This window comes from Ascaphus truei, chromosome 3, assembly GCF_040206685.1.
Source record: "Ascaphus truei isolate aAscTru1 chromosome 3, aAscTru1.hap1, whole genome shotgun sequence".
Taxonomy (NCBI): domain Eukaryota; kingdom Metazoa; phylum Chordata; class Amphibia; order Anura; family Ascaphidae; genus Ascaphus; species Ascaphus truei.
In genome coordinates, this window is record NC_134485.1 from 151,568,711 (window position 1) to 151,584,087 (window position 15,377).

Here is a 15,377-nt window from a genome sequence, read left to right on the forward strand (position 1 = left end):
AGCCTCTCCTCATAAGTTAGATTTTCCATCCCCTTTATTAATTTGGTGGCTCTTCTCTGCACTCTCTCTAGTTCTATAATGTCTTTTCTTAGGATTGGTGCCCAAAATTGTACTCCATATTCAAGGTCTTACTAATGCTTTGTAAAGGGGCATAATTATGTTTACTTCCCTTCCATCCATAGCCCCCGTTTGATGCAAGATAAGATCTTGTTTGCCTTTGCAGCTACTGCATGACTTTGGGCACAATTGCTAAGCCTGCTGTCTATATGCACTCTTAAATCCTTCTCCATCAAGGATTCCCCCAATATATCTCCATTTAATTTGTACATCGCCTTTTTATTCTTGCGTCCCAAATGCATAACCTTACATTTATCTGTATTAAACCTAATCTGCCATTTACCTGCCCACGTTTCCAGTCTCTCCAAGTCCTTCTGAAGAGAAATTACATCCTGCTCTGATTCTATTACCTTACACAATTTAGTATCATCAGCAAAGATGGAGACTTTGCTCTCGATGCCAACCTCAAGGTCATTAATAAACAAGTTAAAAAGCAGGGGTCCCAGTACCGATCCCTGAGGTACTCCACTCACAACTTTAGCCCAACCTGAAAAAGTTCCATTTATGACAACCCTCGGTTGTCTGTCCTTTAACCAGTTTTCAATCCAGGTGCATAGATTATTACTGAGTCCAATTTTCTTTATTTTGTACACCAACCTCTTGTGTGAAACCGTATCAAAAACCTTTGCAAAATCTAAGTAGACCACATCAAAAGCATTACCCTGGTCTAAATTTCTACTTACCTCCTCAAAGAAACAAATAAGGTTAGTTTGGCATGATCTATCCTTCATAAATCCATGCTATTACTAATAATTTTGTTTTCCATTAGGTATTCCTGAATATTATCCCGTATTAAACGTTCAAGTCGCTTCTGAACTTCTTCCTCAGTTAACCAATTGTTCATTAATATGGAGGTTGTGGCTTCCTCCTTCGGCACTACTATTGAACTTGATTCTTCCCTGGTAAACACAGACGCAAAGAATTTGTTTAATACCTCTGCTTTTTCCTTATCTCCAATAATCTGCCTACCCATCTCACACTGAAAGGGTCCTATATTTTCTTTTCTCATTTTTTTGTTATTAAAGTACTTAAAGAACTTTTTAGGGTTGATCTTACTTTCTATTGCAATCCTTTTTTCATTATCCATTTTTGCTCATTTGCTTGCCCTTTTGCAATTTTTGTTACATTCCTTATAATTCTGATATGATGTCTCCGTCCCTTCTGACTTAAAGAATCTAAACGCCTTCTTCTTCTTGTCCATTTCCTCCCTACCTGTTTATTTAGCCACATTGGTTTTGACTTATTTCTTTTATACTTATTACCCAAGAGTATACACTGATAAGTGTGCTTTTCTAACAATGTTTTAAAGACTGCCCATTTATCTTCTACATTTTTCCTGCAAAATCATCATCCCAGTGTATTACTTGTAGATTAGACCTCGGTTTATTAAAATCTGCCTTTCTAAAGTTTAAGGTCTTTGTTGAACCCAAGTAATCTGTTTTTTGATAATTTATTTCAAATGAGACCATGTTATGGTCACTGTTACCCAAATGTTCCAGGACTTGAATATTTGTTATTACTTCTACATTGTTTAATATGACCAAATCCAGAACTGCCCCTCTCCTTTTTGGTTCCTCAATAATTTGGGTCATATAATTGTCTTTAAGCACCCCCAAAAACCTATTTCCTTTTGTTGTCATGCTAATCTCATTGCTCCAGTCTATGTCTGGATAATTAAAATCCCCATTATGCAAACATGACCCAGTTTTGATGCCTTCTCCATTTGCAAAAGTGTTTTAGCTTCCCCAATCTCACAGATATTTGGTGGTTTATAGCATATTCCCACAAATATTTTCTTTATACTTTTACCTCCACTGCTAATTTCTATCCACAAAGTCTCTACATTTTCATCATTCCCTTCATAGACATCATCCCTTATAATAGGTTTTAGATCCGGTTTAACATATAAACATACTCCACCTCCCCTTCTATTTGTTCGATCCTTCCGAAAAAGGGAATAACCCTCTAAATGAACTGTCCAGTCATGAGTTTCATCCCACCATGTTTCAGTAATGCCTATGATATCATAGTGCTCCCTTGCAGCTATTAATTCAAGCTCCCCCATTTTATCTGTCAGGCTTCTTGCATTATCAAGCATGCATTTAAGTTTTTTTTTCAGCCTGTACTGTTATCTTATCTGCTCCTTCCTTTCTGCGCCCACTTGGTTTAGTCTTTAGAAGTTTTCTAGTATTATCGGTATTTACTATGGGTGTCTCACTGCTTGTCAAACTTGCACTTGCCCCCATTCTACCTCCATTCCACCTTGTATCCTCTTCTATTCCATCTAGTTCATTATCTGTTTCATTCCCCTCCCCCACCAATCCTTGTTTCAAATCTCCTACAACCTTTTTAGCTTTCTCCCCCCTAGCACAAAAGATCCCTCTTCATTGAGGTGCAATCCATCCCTAGAATATAGATGGCACCTCTCAGAAAAGGAGTCCCAGTGCTCTAAAAACCCAAACACCTCCTTCATACACCACTTTCTTAGCCATGCATTAACCTCCCTGATCTCGGACTGTCTCCCTGCGGTAGCGCATGGCAGTGGTAGTATTTCAGAAAATACTACCTAAGAGGTCCTACATATTTACATGGCATACCATCCTTTATTTGATATTACTGCAGACACCTGCACTATGTATGGCTCACATGAGTCATCCTAAACTCTAGTGCCCACTACGTTTCACTTCATTATTTTCCATCATGGGTAGTGGGATCCAGGTATATAGTGTAACATTAGAGACCTGTTTTGTCCCCCGTGGCGGGTCAATTAGGACAGTACAATACTAGACACTCTTACAGCTCCTATGCCACCCACATGACTGTTGTGTCTGAATTACATCATATATATAATTTATTTATGTTCTACCTTAACATCCAGCTTCCAGTGACTGTCGTGTACTATTCATCTGGTCATGTGTATTTAAGCGCTATTTTTTTTTTGTGCTATGTAAATACATGTAAACAGTTGGACACTATACACCTTTCTGTATATTAGTGCAGATATCTACACTACATGTGGTTTACATGGATTATTTTATAAGTACTCATTACGGTTCCACTCCATTACTATCATGGGTAGTGGGATTTAGGTATATACTGTAATATTAGAGACCCGTTTTTTCCTTCGGGGCGGGTGAAATAGGACAGCACAATCCTACATTATTACATTTTGTATACCAGACATATTGTATACATCATTCATTTAGGTTCAATGTTGATATTACAAGCAGTTTCCAGCACTTCTGTAGTGCCCTGTCCTTTAGGTTATGTGTATTTAAGCTTCATTGCTATGCCATGTAAATATATGTAAATAGTTGCACATTATACGCCTCTTTATATTATCATTATTGCATTGACTTGCAATCATCCTTGCTGTATGATTACTACATCAACACAGCTCCTTGGACTAATTGGATGTCCTTGTCCCGTCCCCCTCCCTTGCCATGGGTATATCTGTAGTGCAGTGAATCATTTCATGTAGCTCTCCCCCCTGAAGAAGTGTGAGCATCACACGAAACACGTGTTGGAGATATGACGTCAGCTTGGCATCCGTGAGCGGGTTTCATTGCGGAGTTTAGCAGCGCTGGTGGTTGCGGTAGCATTTCGGTCATCACATAGCAACATGATTGTATAGGGAACAGGGGATCTTTGGGGCTCACATCTGCGCCTCTGTGCTGTTATTTAACCCTTGGCACCCATTGGATTTTTGCCTGTTGTGGCTACACCCTTTGCTTAACTACCTTGTTACTGTGCACATCAGACCTTATCTAAGGCTGCGGTCCCAGTAACTGCCGGTGCGCGTGGCGTGTACGCACCGCCCCTCAATGGGGCTGGGCCCAGTAGTCACCTTCATGCTGAAGGTGCAGCCGCGCCGTGCTGCAAGGTTTTTTTACAACTCAATCAAATTGAGTTCAAACCTTGCGACGGAGGCGTGGCCACGCCCCCACCGGCGGTTCACCCAATGAGGGCGAACCAGCCGCGTGACGTAATCACCACGCCCCTGCAAATCCCCGACCACGCCCCCTCCCGTCACAAGCTTCCCTCTCTCCTGGAGACCGCAGCTCGCGGTTAACGCTGTGCACGCGCCACACCCCCCCCCCCCCCCCTGCCGGGCGCGCTTGTCACAGAACGCACTGGGGACTCAGCCTTACCCCTTGAAGCTGAGAGATTTATGCTCATACTATATACAATTGCTTCTTATCGGGCTATCCGCATATTGTTATTTTTACATCCACATGAACCACGCTGTTTTGGTAGTATCATTTGAGTAGTTCACTTATACATATTGCTCCTACTATAGTATATACAAGCATATCCCGCTTTAAGTACACTCACTTTAAGTACACTCGCGAGTAAGTACATATCGCCCAATAGGCAAACGGCAGCTCACGCATGCGCCTATCATCACATCCTGAATAGCAATACCGGCTCCCTACCTGTACCGAAGCTGTGCGCAAGCGGGGAGACTATAGAGCCTGTTACACATGTGTTATTTACATCAGTTATGCACGTATATAACGAATGCAGTACAGTACATGCATCAATAAGTGGGAAAAGGTAGTGCTTCACTTTAAGTACATTTTCGCTTTACATACATGCTCCGGTCCCATTGCGTACGTTAATGCGGGGAATGCCTGTTCCTTCCTATATGAGCATTAAGTGTTACTTACTACCACTCCCAGACGCTCCCCTAATAGGGGTTATTGCTTTCATATATTTTAGTCCCACATGTTATATTGATTTTCACTTATATTTCTGCATCATTATTTGATTTGATTAAAATGTTATTGTTTTGTATTTTAATTGTGGATGCCTGTGCCATTTTCCTTGGCTACTAGGTATTATTTGAGCGGGAGTATTGGGTCCCCTTTTTGACCATATGCACTTTTTCCATTTTTGTGGACACATCAGTTCTTCTATTGGATATTGTATCCTTATGTACATATTTATACTCAATATGGGACAATAATTCCTTTGGTGGATACTATATCTTTATGTACATTACTATTTCCTCTACCTTGAGTGCAATGTGAAAAGGGGACTGCTCTGACCTTGTCACTTGCTCTGTATCTTGATAATAAATAAATGTAACTAATTTGTACTTTTATATAAATGTTTGCATTGTTAACAAGTCACGCTCTGTTTTCAGCTTTTACTTGGCTGAAATCTCAATGGCTTTGGGACATTTACATCAGAAAGGGATAATTTACCGCGATCTGAAGCCAGAGAACATCATGCTTAATCATCAAGGTGGATATACTGTAAATAATTACATAGTAAATAATTTGCACAAACTATCACTATACTAATTTTTTTACCTTCGGACATTTTTTTGTTTTTGGAAAAAAACTAAAAAAACCTCCCAAGCTTCACCCAAATTGGCTAGCAATTTGTCGGAGAAATTCTACATTTTGATTCTAAGTCTTATAACAAAGGAGTAATTTAGTTGCATCTTTTGGTCAAAAAATTATTTAAGCTGGCTAACCTTGTCAAGGTAAACTCCATTATAGCAGCTACCTACACTAAATGCATAATCTTTCTTATTGTCTCATGTCCAAATTGGGAGAAGGCTCAGTGAGTAACAGCACTGAGTTTGAAGCAGGAAGAACCTGGTTCAAGTCCCGGTGTCGGCTCCTTGTGACCTCGGGCAAGTCACTTTATGTTTTTGGTGCCTGGGGCACAGGGAGATAGATTGTATGCTCCACAGGACAGGGACCTGTGCCTGCAAAATGTCTCTGTAAAGCGCTACGTAAAAACTAGCAGCACTATACAAGAGTATGCTTTTATTATTATTATTATAAAATGTGTAAGTGCCTGAAGGGTTAAATTAATCAAGCATTTAACGCAATCTGTGATTCAGTTCAAATTAAACTGGCAAAAACAAGAAATAAAATGTCTTTAGCATAATGAAGAATTATTTTGTTTTTGCTTAAAGAACTTGCAATAACATCATAATTTTCAAATAATTAATGATAAATTCTGTATTCCAGTGTTTTTCTGTTTTGCTAGCCTCCTCTAGGATTGTTCAGTAATCTTTCTGTTTAGTGAGACTGTCTAAAATGTATACAATTTTTTAATAGTACATCTTCTTCCAACTCCTATATATATTTTAAGAACAAGAAGTAGGGGGAGTTTTGGAGAATGTCTTATTTCTGTTTGGTGGGAAATATCCACCATTTAAAGTCGCATCACTCTCATGAAGTAATGAAAGCAATGATGTTGCAAGCAGCCATTTTTTTAAAAGTTTCTTCAAAGTGTTGGGAAATGAGTGGTTCTGCATCAGGAGACTTCCCAATTCGGGTAAAACTCCTAACAGGAACATAAAATAGTATCCAAACTAATCTTAATCCATTTTATAAATTATTTTTAAAAAACCCATGGGGAAATCATTTAATTTGCTTCAAGTTTACAGATTGCAGTGCTTTGGTACTGATATAAAGGCCATTCATTGCAGTACAGGCATACCCCGTTTAAGGACACTCATTTTAAGTACACTCGTGAGTAAGGACATATCGCCCAATAAGCAAACGACCGTTCGCACATGTGCTTGTCAGCACGTCCTGAACAGCAATACGGGCTCCCTACCTGTACCGAAGCTGTGCGTAAGCGGGGAGACTATAGAACCTGTTACAAATACGTTTTTTACATCAGTTATGCACGTATATGACGTTTGCAGTACAGTACATGCATCGCTAAGTGCAAAAAAGGTAGTGCTTCACTTTAAGTACATTTTCGTTTTACGTACAAGCTCTGGGCACATTGCGTACGTTAATGCGGGGTATGTCTATATGAACCTGCTTGCATTGAAGAGAAGACAAAAACAGGATAGTAGCACTTTACCCCAGTAATGAACAGACAGATCTCCCCTGCCTTCAGCAGTTGTTTGTCAGTTTGTGTTTGTATGGCGGGTTGTAGCGAGTTGGGTATTGAGTAGTTGTAATTGCACCCCTAGAATTCTCTAAATAGTAGAAACTTTATCATGGTTCAAAGTATGTAGTAGTAATATAAGTTTATTTGTCACTGGTTATTGTCTGTACATAGAATATGAGGAGAACACTCACATTTTTGTCTCCATTTATAGGACACGTGAAACTGACAGATTTCGGCCTCTGTAAAGAATCGATTCACGACGGCACAGTCACACACACGTTTTGTGGAACAATAGAATACATGTGAGCTTCTGAAATACTTTGTGTTTTCTAAACCATTTACAATTACCTATTGGTGTATGAACATAAGAGTGCACTATAGCAATCGAAAATGTCGCCATTATCCGTGTGAGAAATCACTAGTGGAGTTACTCTGTACCACCATATTTATCAGTCTAAATTGTTCACTTTTTCAAAGATTTAAAAAAAAAATTGGTGTCTCTCTTGTAGAATATGTAAGATAGGCTTATCTAACTTTGAAAAAGGAGGTGATTGGTATGCTAGCGTGCAATGCCAGTATAAATATATATGTAGTGCAAGAAGTGTAATAAACAACTTTATAAGAATGATTTAAGTGAAATAATTAAGGCAAGTCAGCTCTTCTGCCGTAGTAAAACTATGGGGGTCCCAAGCCCCCTAGAATCGAGCAGAAAAGGAAAGGGCTCTGGCGCATGAGCTAACTTGTCATAACAATATACTGGTGTAGTACCAAAAATAGTGAGACCAATGTCCTTAAAGACAAAGCACATACAATTGATAGTACATTTATTAAAATATTAAAATAGATCAAAGCATATAGTTACATAGTAGATGAGGTTGAAAAAATATGTACGTCCTTCAAGTTAAACCTATTCTAAATTTAGACAACAGATACTTTATCCTATATCTATACTTACTTATTGATCCAGAGGAAGGCAAACAAAAAAACCCCAGTGACATATCATCCAATGATATCTCATAAGGGGAAAAATAAATTCCTTCCTGACTCCAAGAATCGGCAATCGGATTAATCCCTGGATCAACATCCTTCCCATGTATACTTATTTGGTATATCCCTGTATACTGTACCTATCCTATCTAAAAGATGTCCAACCTTTTTTTTTTTTAACAAATCTATTGTATCTGCCATCAGTCTCCATGGGTAATGAATTCCACATTTCAACTGCCCTTACTGTAAAGAACCCTTTCCTTTGTTGCTGGTGAAATCTCCTTTCCTCCAACCTTAAGGGATGGCCCGAGTCCTTTGTACTGCCAGTGGGATGAATAGGTCTTTTGAAAGCTCCTTGTATTGTCCCCGAATATATTTGTATATAGTTATCATATCCCCTCCTAGACGCCTCCCTCTTTTCTAATGTAAGTAAATCTAATTTAGCTAGCCTCTCCTAATAAGTTAGATTGTCCATCCCCTTTATTAATTTGGTGGCTCTTCTCTGCACTCTCTCTAGTTACATAATGTCTTTTCTTAGGATTGGTGCCCACAATTGTACTCCATATTCAAGGTGAGGTCTTACTACTGCTTTGTAAAGGGGCATAATTATGTTTACTTCCCTTCCATCCATTGCCCGTTTGATGCAAGATAAGATCTTGTTTGCCTTTGCAGCTACTGCATGACATTGGGCACTATTGCTAAGCCTGCAGTCTACAAGCACTCCTAAATCCTTCTCCATCAAGGATTCCCCCAATTTATCCACATTTCATTTGTAATTCGCCTTTTTATTCTTGCATCCCAAATGCATAACCTTACATTTATCTGTATTAAACCTCATTTGCCATTTACCTGCCCACATTTCCAGTCTCACCAAGTCCTTCTGAAGAGAAATTACATCCTGCTCTGATTCTACTACATTACACAATTTAGTATCATCAGCAAAGATGGAGACTTTGCTCTCAATGCCAACCTCAAGGTCATTAATAAACAAGTTAAAAAGCAGGGGTCCCAGTTAAAAAGCAGGAGTCCCAGTTAAAAAGCAGGAGTCCCAAAAGCAAATAAAGCATAATGTGTAACACCTGAACCTTGGAAAATTGAATAAATGTTTATAACAATAAAAACTCACGTAACCCTTTGAATACCCTTTGATGCGTTGGATATCCGCATCTCTCATTTAGAGAGTTACATTGAAAAAAATGTCATTGTTGTATTGTCTGGTTTAAACAAGGGGAATCTTGATAGTACTCATGAGATCCATTACGGGGGAATTATTTCTTCATTTATGCAGGGTTTTCTGCAAGTTTCCCGTAGGAATGGTGCCAGGACCAATCAAAGATGGCAAATTCCCTGTATTTTCATCAGTGGTGTTGATCTCTTTAAGGTGTTGAGATTTCCATGTACTGTTTCGTCTTACAGATCCTCTCTGGACAGGTTAATTTGGGTGCCTCAGGGTTGATCTGGATAATTGCCCGTAGAGCTGTATTTGAGCGACGCCCTCTGGATGATCCGTGGAGAGTCAGGGTGTACCTCAGTAGATCTGCGCTGCATGAACAGTGCCCTCTCGGCAGATCGTCAGGACCACCACAGCTCCTGACACACGGACCATGAATGTGCAGATCAGAGAGGCCACTCGCGGTCCGGCATTGGTGCTCTGGGTTTTAAAGTAGTGCCACGCTGCAGCACGGCAGCTAAGTCTCGTGGCTGTTTAGGCTTCTTGCTGGTATGGAGCGTCTCCCCCTACACATTTCACCTGTGCAGACTTCGTCAGGGGTACCCCCAAGGAAGACTGCATAGGTGAAACGCGTAGGGTGAAAACCCTGGACCTTGGCAGCATCTGTTGAAATCGCTCTCCCACCCAGTCAGTTGGCACTGAATTTGATTGCTGCAGGTACGTTACTGCTATGCTGCACATGTGATACGCTCCATACCACCTTTGTCATCCGTGTCACAGGAGCTGTGGTGGTCCTGACGATCTGCCAAGAGGGCACTGTTCATGCAAAGCAGATGATCTGCTGAGGTACACCCTGACTCTCCACGGATCGTCAAGAGAGCATCGCCCAGAGCTCTATGGGGCAATTGCCAAGTTCAGTCCTGAGGCACTCAAATTAACCTGTCCGGAGAGGATCTGTAAGACGGAACATTACATGTATATCTCAACACCTTAAAGAGATCAGTTATTAAATGTACTATCAATTTTATGTGCTTTGTCTTTAAGGACTTCAGTCTCACTATGTTTGATATTACACCAGTATATTGTTACAACAAGTTAGCTCATGCGCCACGGCCTTTTCCTTTGCTATTTAACTTTGAATATGGTTTCCAGAGAACTATCCTCTGTTATTTTGCAGGTTTCGACAGGTAAATCCTGCATCTACAAAAACAGAAAAGAGGAGGTATGGAGTTCTCCCCCGAGATCCTCATTATCTGCACACAAGGCTAGATAAATAGCTGGGCTCAAATGCCCCAAGTACAAAAAGGTTAGATCAACCTAATTACAGGTAAGTAACTGCGCCCATCGCTGTGGGCGGACAATTACCACTAAAACGCCGAATGGCAAAATAAGAAATCTTTATTTATAATTCATAACACTTAACACACTACACTAACTCTAAACGGATAAAAACAATTAAAATGTGAAAATAACCGGTGTGCTTGCAATGCTGGCAGTGGATGATTGACCAAAAAAGATCTATGTGGGAGGTACAGCACTTCAGAGGTTAATCCATAGATAAGTGCTATAAGTCAATAACCCCTCACAGGAATAGCTTCAGTGTACATGTAGAGTTGGTATTGTAATTACATATATTCCCAGCACATATGTTTGCATTAGTGTGCACATATAAAGTGTCCCTCTATAGCAAATGTTCATACACAGTGTCTGGGACATGAGAATGTTCAATCAAGTTAATTGCTACAGTACACACTGCCAAATCGTTGCTTAGGCGCTGCATATTAGTGTGGCTACATATTAAATAAACAAATAAAGCGTCTTGTAGCCCTGTTCACTCGCGTCAGCATTAGATATACATAAATACCGGCGCCCTGATCAATAGTTTTCTGGCATGAATAATGGCCCGCAGCAGCCGCACAGCAAGGACTGATCTCACCAGTTAGGTTCCTCCTCCACGACGTCAACGTGGTGACGTCATGCCGACGTACGTTTCGCGCGTGAGTGGACCTGCGCTTTCTCAAGGTGGGAGGTACTCGTGTAGAGAAGCGCTGTCATTTTATATGTTCCTGTTAAGTGGTGGGAGGTAACAAGACCTCCTCTAATCGGGCTGGAGCCCATGTCCCTGTAATCTCAGACTGTCTCCTGTCGGGAGTAATGATAGGGAAAGGAATAAAGATCTTTATAATATGTTGTCTATTTCTCTGTGTGTCCTCTTATTTTGCTCCACAAGTTTTAATGCTTCTGCTGCCAATGTGCTCACGTTAATTAAGTATCTTAGATGTACTCATGTATTTATTATTACTGGACAATTGGTCCACTCACGCGCGAAACGTACGTCGGCATGACGTCACCACGTTGACGTCGTGGAGGAGGAACCTAACTGGTGAGATCAGTCCTTGCTGTGCGGCTGCTGCGGGCCATTATTCATGCCAGAAAACTATTGATCAGGGCGCCGGTATTTATGTATATCTAATGCTGACGCGAGTGAACAGGGCTACAAGACGCTTTATTTGTTTATTTAATATGTAGCCACACTAATATGCAGCGCCTAAGCAACGATTTGGCAGTGTGTACTGTAGCAATTAACTTGATTGAACATTCTCATGTCCCAGACACTGTGTATGAACATTTGCTATAGAGGGACACTTTATATGTGCACACTAATGCAAACATATGTGCTGGGAATATATGTAATTACAATACCAACTCTAACATGTACACTGAAGCTATTCCTATGAGGGGTTATTGACTTATAGCACTTATCTATGGATTAACCTCTGAAGTGCTGTACCTCCCACATAGATCTTTTTTGGTCAATCATCCACTGCCAGCATTGCAAGCACACCGGTTATTTTCAACATTTTAATTGTTTGTTATCCGTTTAGAGTTAGTGTAGTGTGTTAAGTGTTATGAATTATAAATAAAGATTTCTTATTTTGCCATTCGGCGTTTTAGTTGTAATTGTCCGCCCACAGCGATGGCGCAGTTACTTACCTGTAATTAGGTTGATCTAACCTTTTGTACTTGGGGCATTTGAGCCCAGCTATTTATCTAGCCTTGTGTGCAGATAATGAGGATCTCGGGGGAGAACTCCATACCTCCTCTTTTCTGTTTTTGTATGTGTTAACTTTATCTCTTTGCACCGGCTATAAATAGAGTATTATCATACTCTCAACATCTGTATACATTATTTGGGTGAGCGGTAGACTATAAATTGTGTTTACAAATCCTGCATGTAATCTGTATTTTGGAACGGCCATCTGTAGTGGTACAAAAAAGCCCTGAAACAAATATTCTCGATAATATATTAAAAGCAGCAAAACATGAAATATTATGGGGAACTTTTTGTTGTTTTTTTGAATAAGTCAGTTCTGTAGTATAATCAGTACTTGCTTAAGTAATTTTTAAAAAGCTACATGCTGTAATGCATTTTTTAAAATGCAACTTTTATCCATTTATGAGTTTAAACATCTTTGGTTCTATAGCAAGTTTTAACACACCTCCCAAGCAGTGCAAGATCTTTGCAAAGCGATCATTTGTTGATAATATGCACAGCAGGTTGAGCTGTAATCTGTAAGCCTGTACATAGTACATACAGTAGGCCGTGCTGAGCCGTGCTGAGCCGCGCTGAGCAGATGCACTTACCCCCTGCATCTGTCATCAGCGCGCTCAGATATTTTGAGCAGACAAGCAAGTTAAAATTTGCCGCTCCTCCGCTCCCGAGCGGTCACGTGACCGCTCACTAGCCAATGTGAGAGAGGGACTAGCCCCGCCTCCCGTTCCTCCTCCGACACGACTTCACTCCGCCCCGCCCCCAAAGCGCGCTCTCACTGCCTCGCCTGCCAGTACACAAAAAAGCTCCAGTTTGAGCAGCGAGGCAAAGCAGGAGCGCGGATGCCTGAGGCCTAAGGTATAAGGCCCCGGTAACGCCGCTGTAACGCGCGCCCGCGAGATTGGCGGCGCGTTCAACCGATTCCCCGGTATGCAGCTCACTGCACGAAGAGAGACCGGGGGGCGTGGCGGGGGAGTGACGGGGGCGCGGCCATGACGTCACCCGGCAGGTTCTCCCCTCATTGGCTGAACCGCCGGGGCGTGTCTAATCGCTCGACGCTAGTCTGCTCTCAATCTATTGAGAGCAGGAGCAACTCTCGCCCGGTCGCTGTAGTAGGCAGCGGGGCAAGGCTAAGGCTGAGTCCACGCTGCCGTTGAGCTCGCTCATGCTTGGAGTGCGGTGAAGTCACCTCACTCCCTCATCACTCATCTACATCCAAAACTCCTCTTATCTTTTTATTTATTACAACCTTACTATTATACAACTTATCCACTTTCAATAATTATATACCTACCAAAAACCAACCCCAACCAAACCCAACAACAACCCCCACCCCAACACAACCCCCCCACACCCAACCACCCCCAACCAACCACCCCCACCCAACCCCCAAACCAACAACCCCAACCACCCAAACACAAAACCCCAACAACACAAACACCCCCCCCCCCAAACACCAACCCACCAACCCACACCCCCCAAAACAACACCCCAACACCCCACAAAAACCAACAAACCCACACCCCAAACCAAAACAAACAAACAAACAACCAACAACACAAAAACACCCAACCCACCACAAACCCCAACACCCAACCCCCCCAAACACAACACCAAACACCCCAAACCAACCACCCAAAACAACCAACCCCCCCCCCCCACACAACAAAACCAAAAACCAACACCAACAACAAAACCCAAAACCAACAACCAAACACACCCAAACCAAAAAACCCACAACCCCCAACACCCAACCAACCCCCAAACCACCCAAACCACCAAACCCCCCAAAACCAAACACCCCAAACACACAACTCCCCCCAACAACAAACCCCCCAACACTCAAACCCAAACAACCCCCAACAACAAACAACCCAAACCCCCCAACACCAAACTCCCCCAACACAAATCACCAAACACCCCAACAACCAACACCCACTCAACCCAACTCCAACTCCCCATCTCAATTCTCCCCAACCTCCTCCTTCCCCCCCTTCTCCTTCTCCCCCTCAATCACCATTCACCCCCCCTTCACATCCACCTAACCCCCTTCAACTCCCCATACTCTCCCCCCTTCTACTCCCCCCCCTTCTCTCCTTTCTCCCCCCCTCTCTCCTTCCTCCCCCTTCTCTCCTTTTCCACCCCCTTCTCCTTTCTCCCCTTCTCTCTTCTCCCCCTTCTCTCCTTTCTCCCCCCATCTCTCATACTCCCCCCTTCTCCCTCTCCTTCTCCCCTTCTCTCCTTTCTCCCCCCTTCTCTCCTTTCTCCCCCCATCTCTCCTTTCTCCCCCCTTCTCTCCTTTCTCCCCCCTTCTCTCCTTTCTCCCCCCCTCTCTCCTTTCTCTCCCCCCCTTCTCTCCTTTCCCCCCCTACTCTCCTTTCTCCCCCTTCTCTCCTTTCTCCCCCTTCTCTCTCCTTCCCCCCCCCCCTTCTCTCCTTTCTCCCCCCTTCTCTCCTTCTCCCCCCTTCTCTCCTTTCTCCCCCCCTTCTCTCCTTTCTCCCCCCCTTCTCTCCTTTCTCCCCCCCTTCTCTCCTTCTCCCCCCCTTCTCTCCTTTCTCCCCCCTTCTCTCCTTTCTCCCCCCTTCTCTCCTTTCTCCCCCCTTCTCTCCTTTCTCCCCCTTCTCTCCTTTCTCCCCTTCTCCTTCTCCCCCCCTTCTCTCCTTTCTCCCCCCCTTCTCTCCTTTCTCCCCCCCTTCCTCTCCTTTCTCTCCCCCCTTCTCTCCTTTCTCTCCCCCTTCTCTCCTTTCTCCCCCCCTTCTCTCCTTTCTCCCCCCTCTCTCCTTTCCCCCCCTTCTCTCCTTTCTCCCCCCTTCTCTCCTTTCTCCCCCCCCCTTCTCTCCTTTCTCCCCCCTTCTCTCCTTTCTCCCCCCCTTCTCTCCTTTCTCCCCCCCCTTCTCTCCTTTCTCCCCCCCTTCTCTCCTTTCTCTCCCCCCCTTCTCTCCTTCTCCCCCCTTCTCTCCTTCTCCCCCCCCTTCTCTCCTTTCTCCCCCCCTTCTCTCCTTTCTCCCCCCCTTCTCTCCTTTCTCCCCCCCTTCTCTCCTTTCTCCCCCCCCTTCTCTCCTTTCTCCCCCCTTCTCTCCTTTCTCCCCCCCTTCTCTCCTTTCTCCCCCCCTTCTCTCCTTTCTCCCCCCATCTCTCCTTTCTCCCCCCCTTCTCTCCTTTCTCCCCCCCTTCCTCTCC

General features: G+C 42.9%; 1 protein-coding gene across 8 annotated transcripts in view; it reads left to right on the forward strand.

Moving 5' to 3' along the window:
* RPS6KB1 (ribosomal protein S6 kinase B1) overlaps positions 1 to 15,377 on the forward strand; it is a 128,361-nt gene that overhangs the window by 51,213 nt on the left and 61,771 nt on the right. For 7 of the 8 annotated variants that reach the window (XM_075589647.1, XM_075589648.1, XM_075589649.1 and 4 more), the window contains exons 6-7: positions 5,267 to 5,367; positions 7,199 to 7,289. In XM_075589647.1, coding sequence (XP_075445762.1) covers positions 5,267 to 5,367; positions 7,199 to 7,289 — 192 coding nt within the window. The remainder of the gene's footprint in view (positions 1 to 5,266; positions 5,368 to 7,198; positions 7,290 to 15,377) is intronic. The other variant, XR_012799823.1, reaches the window with a different exon arrangement.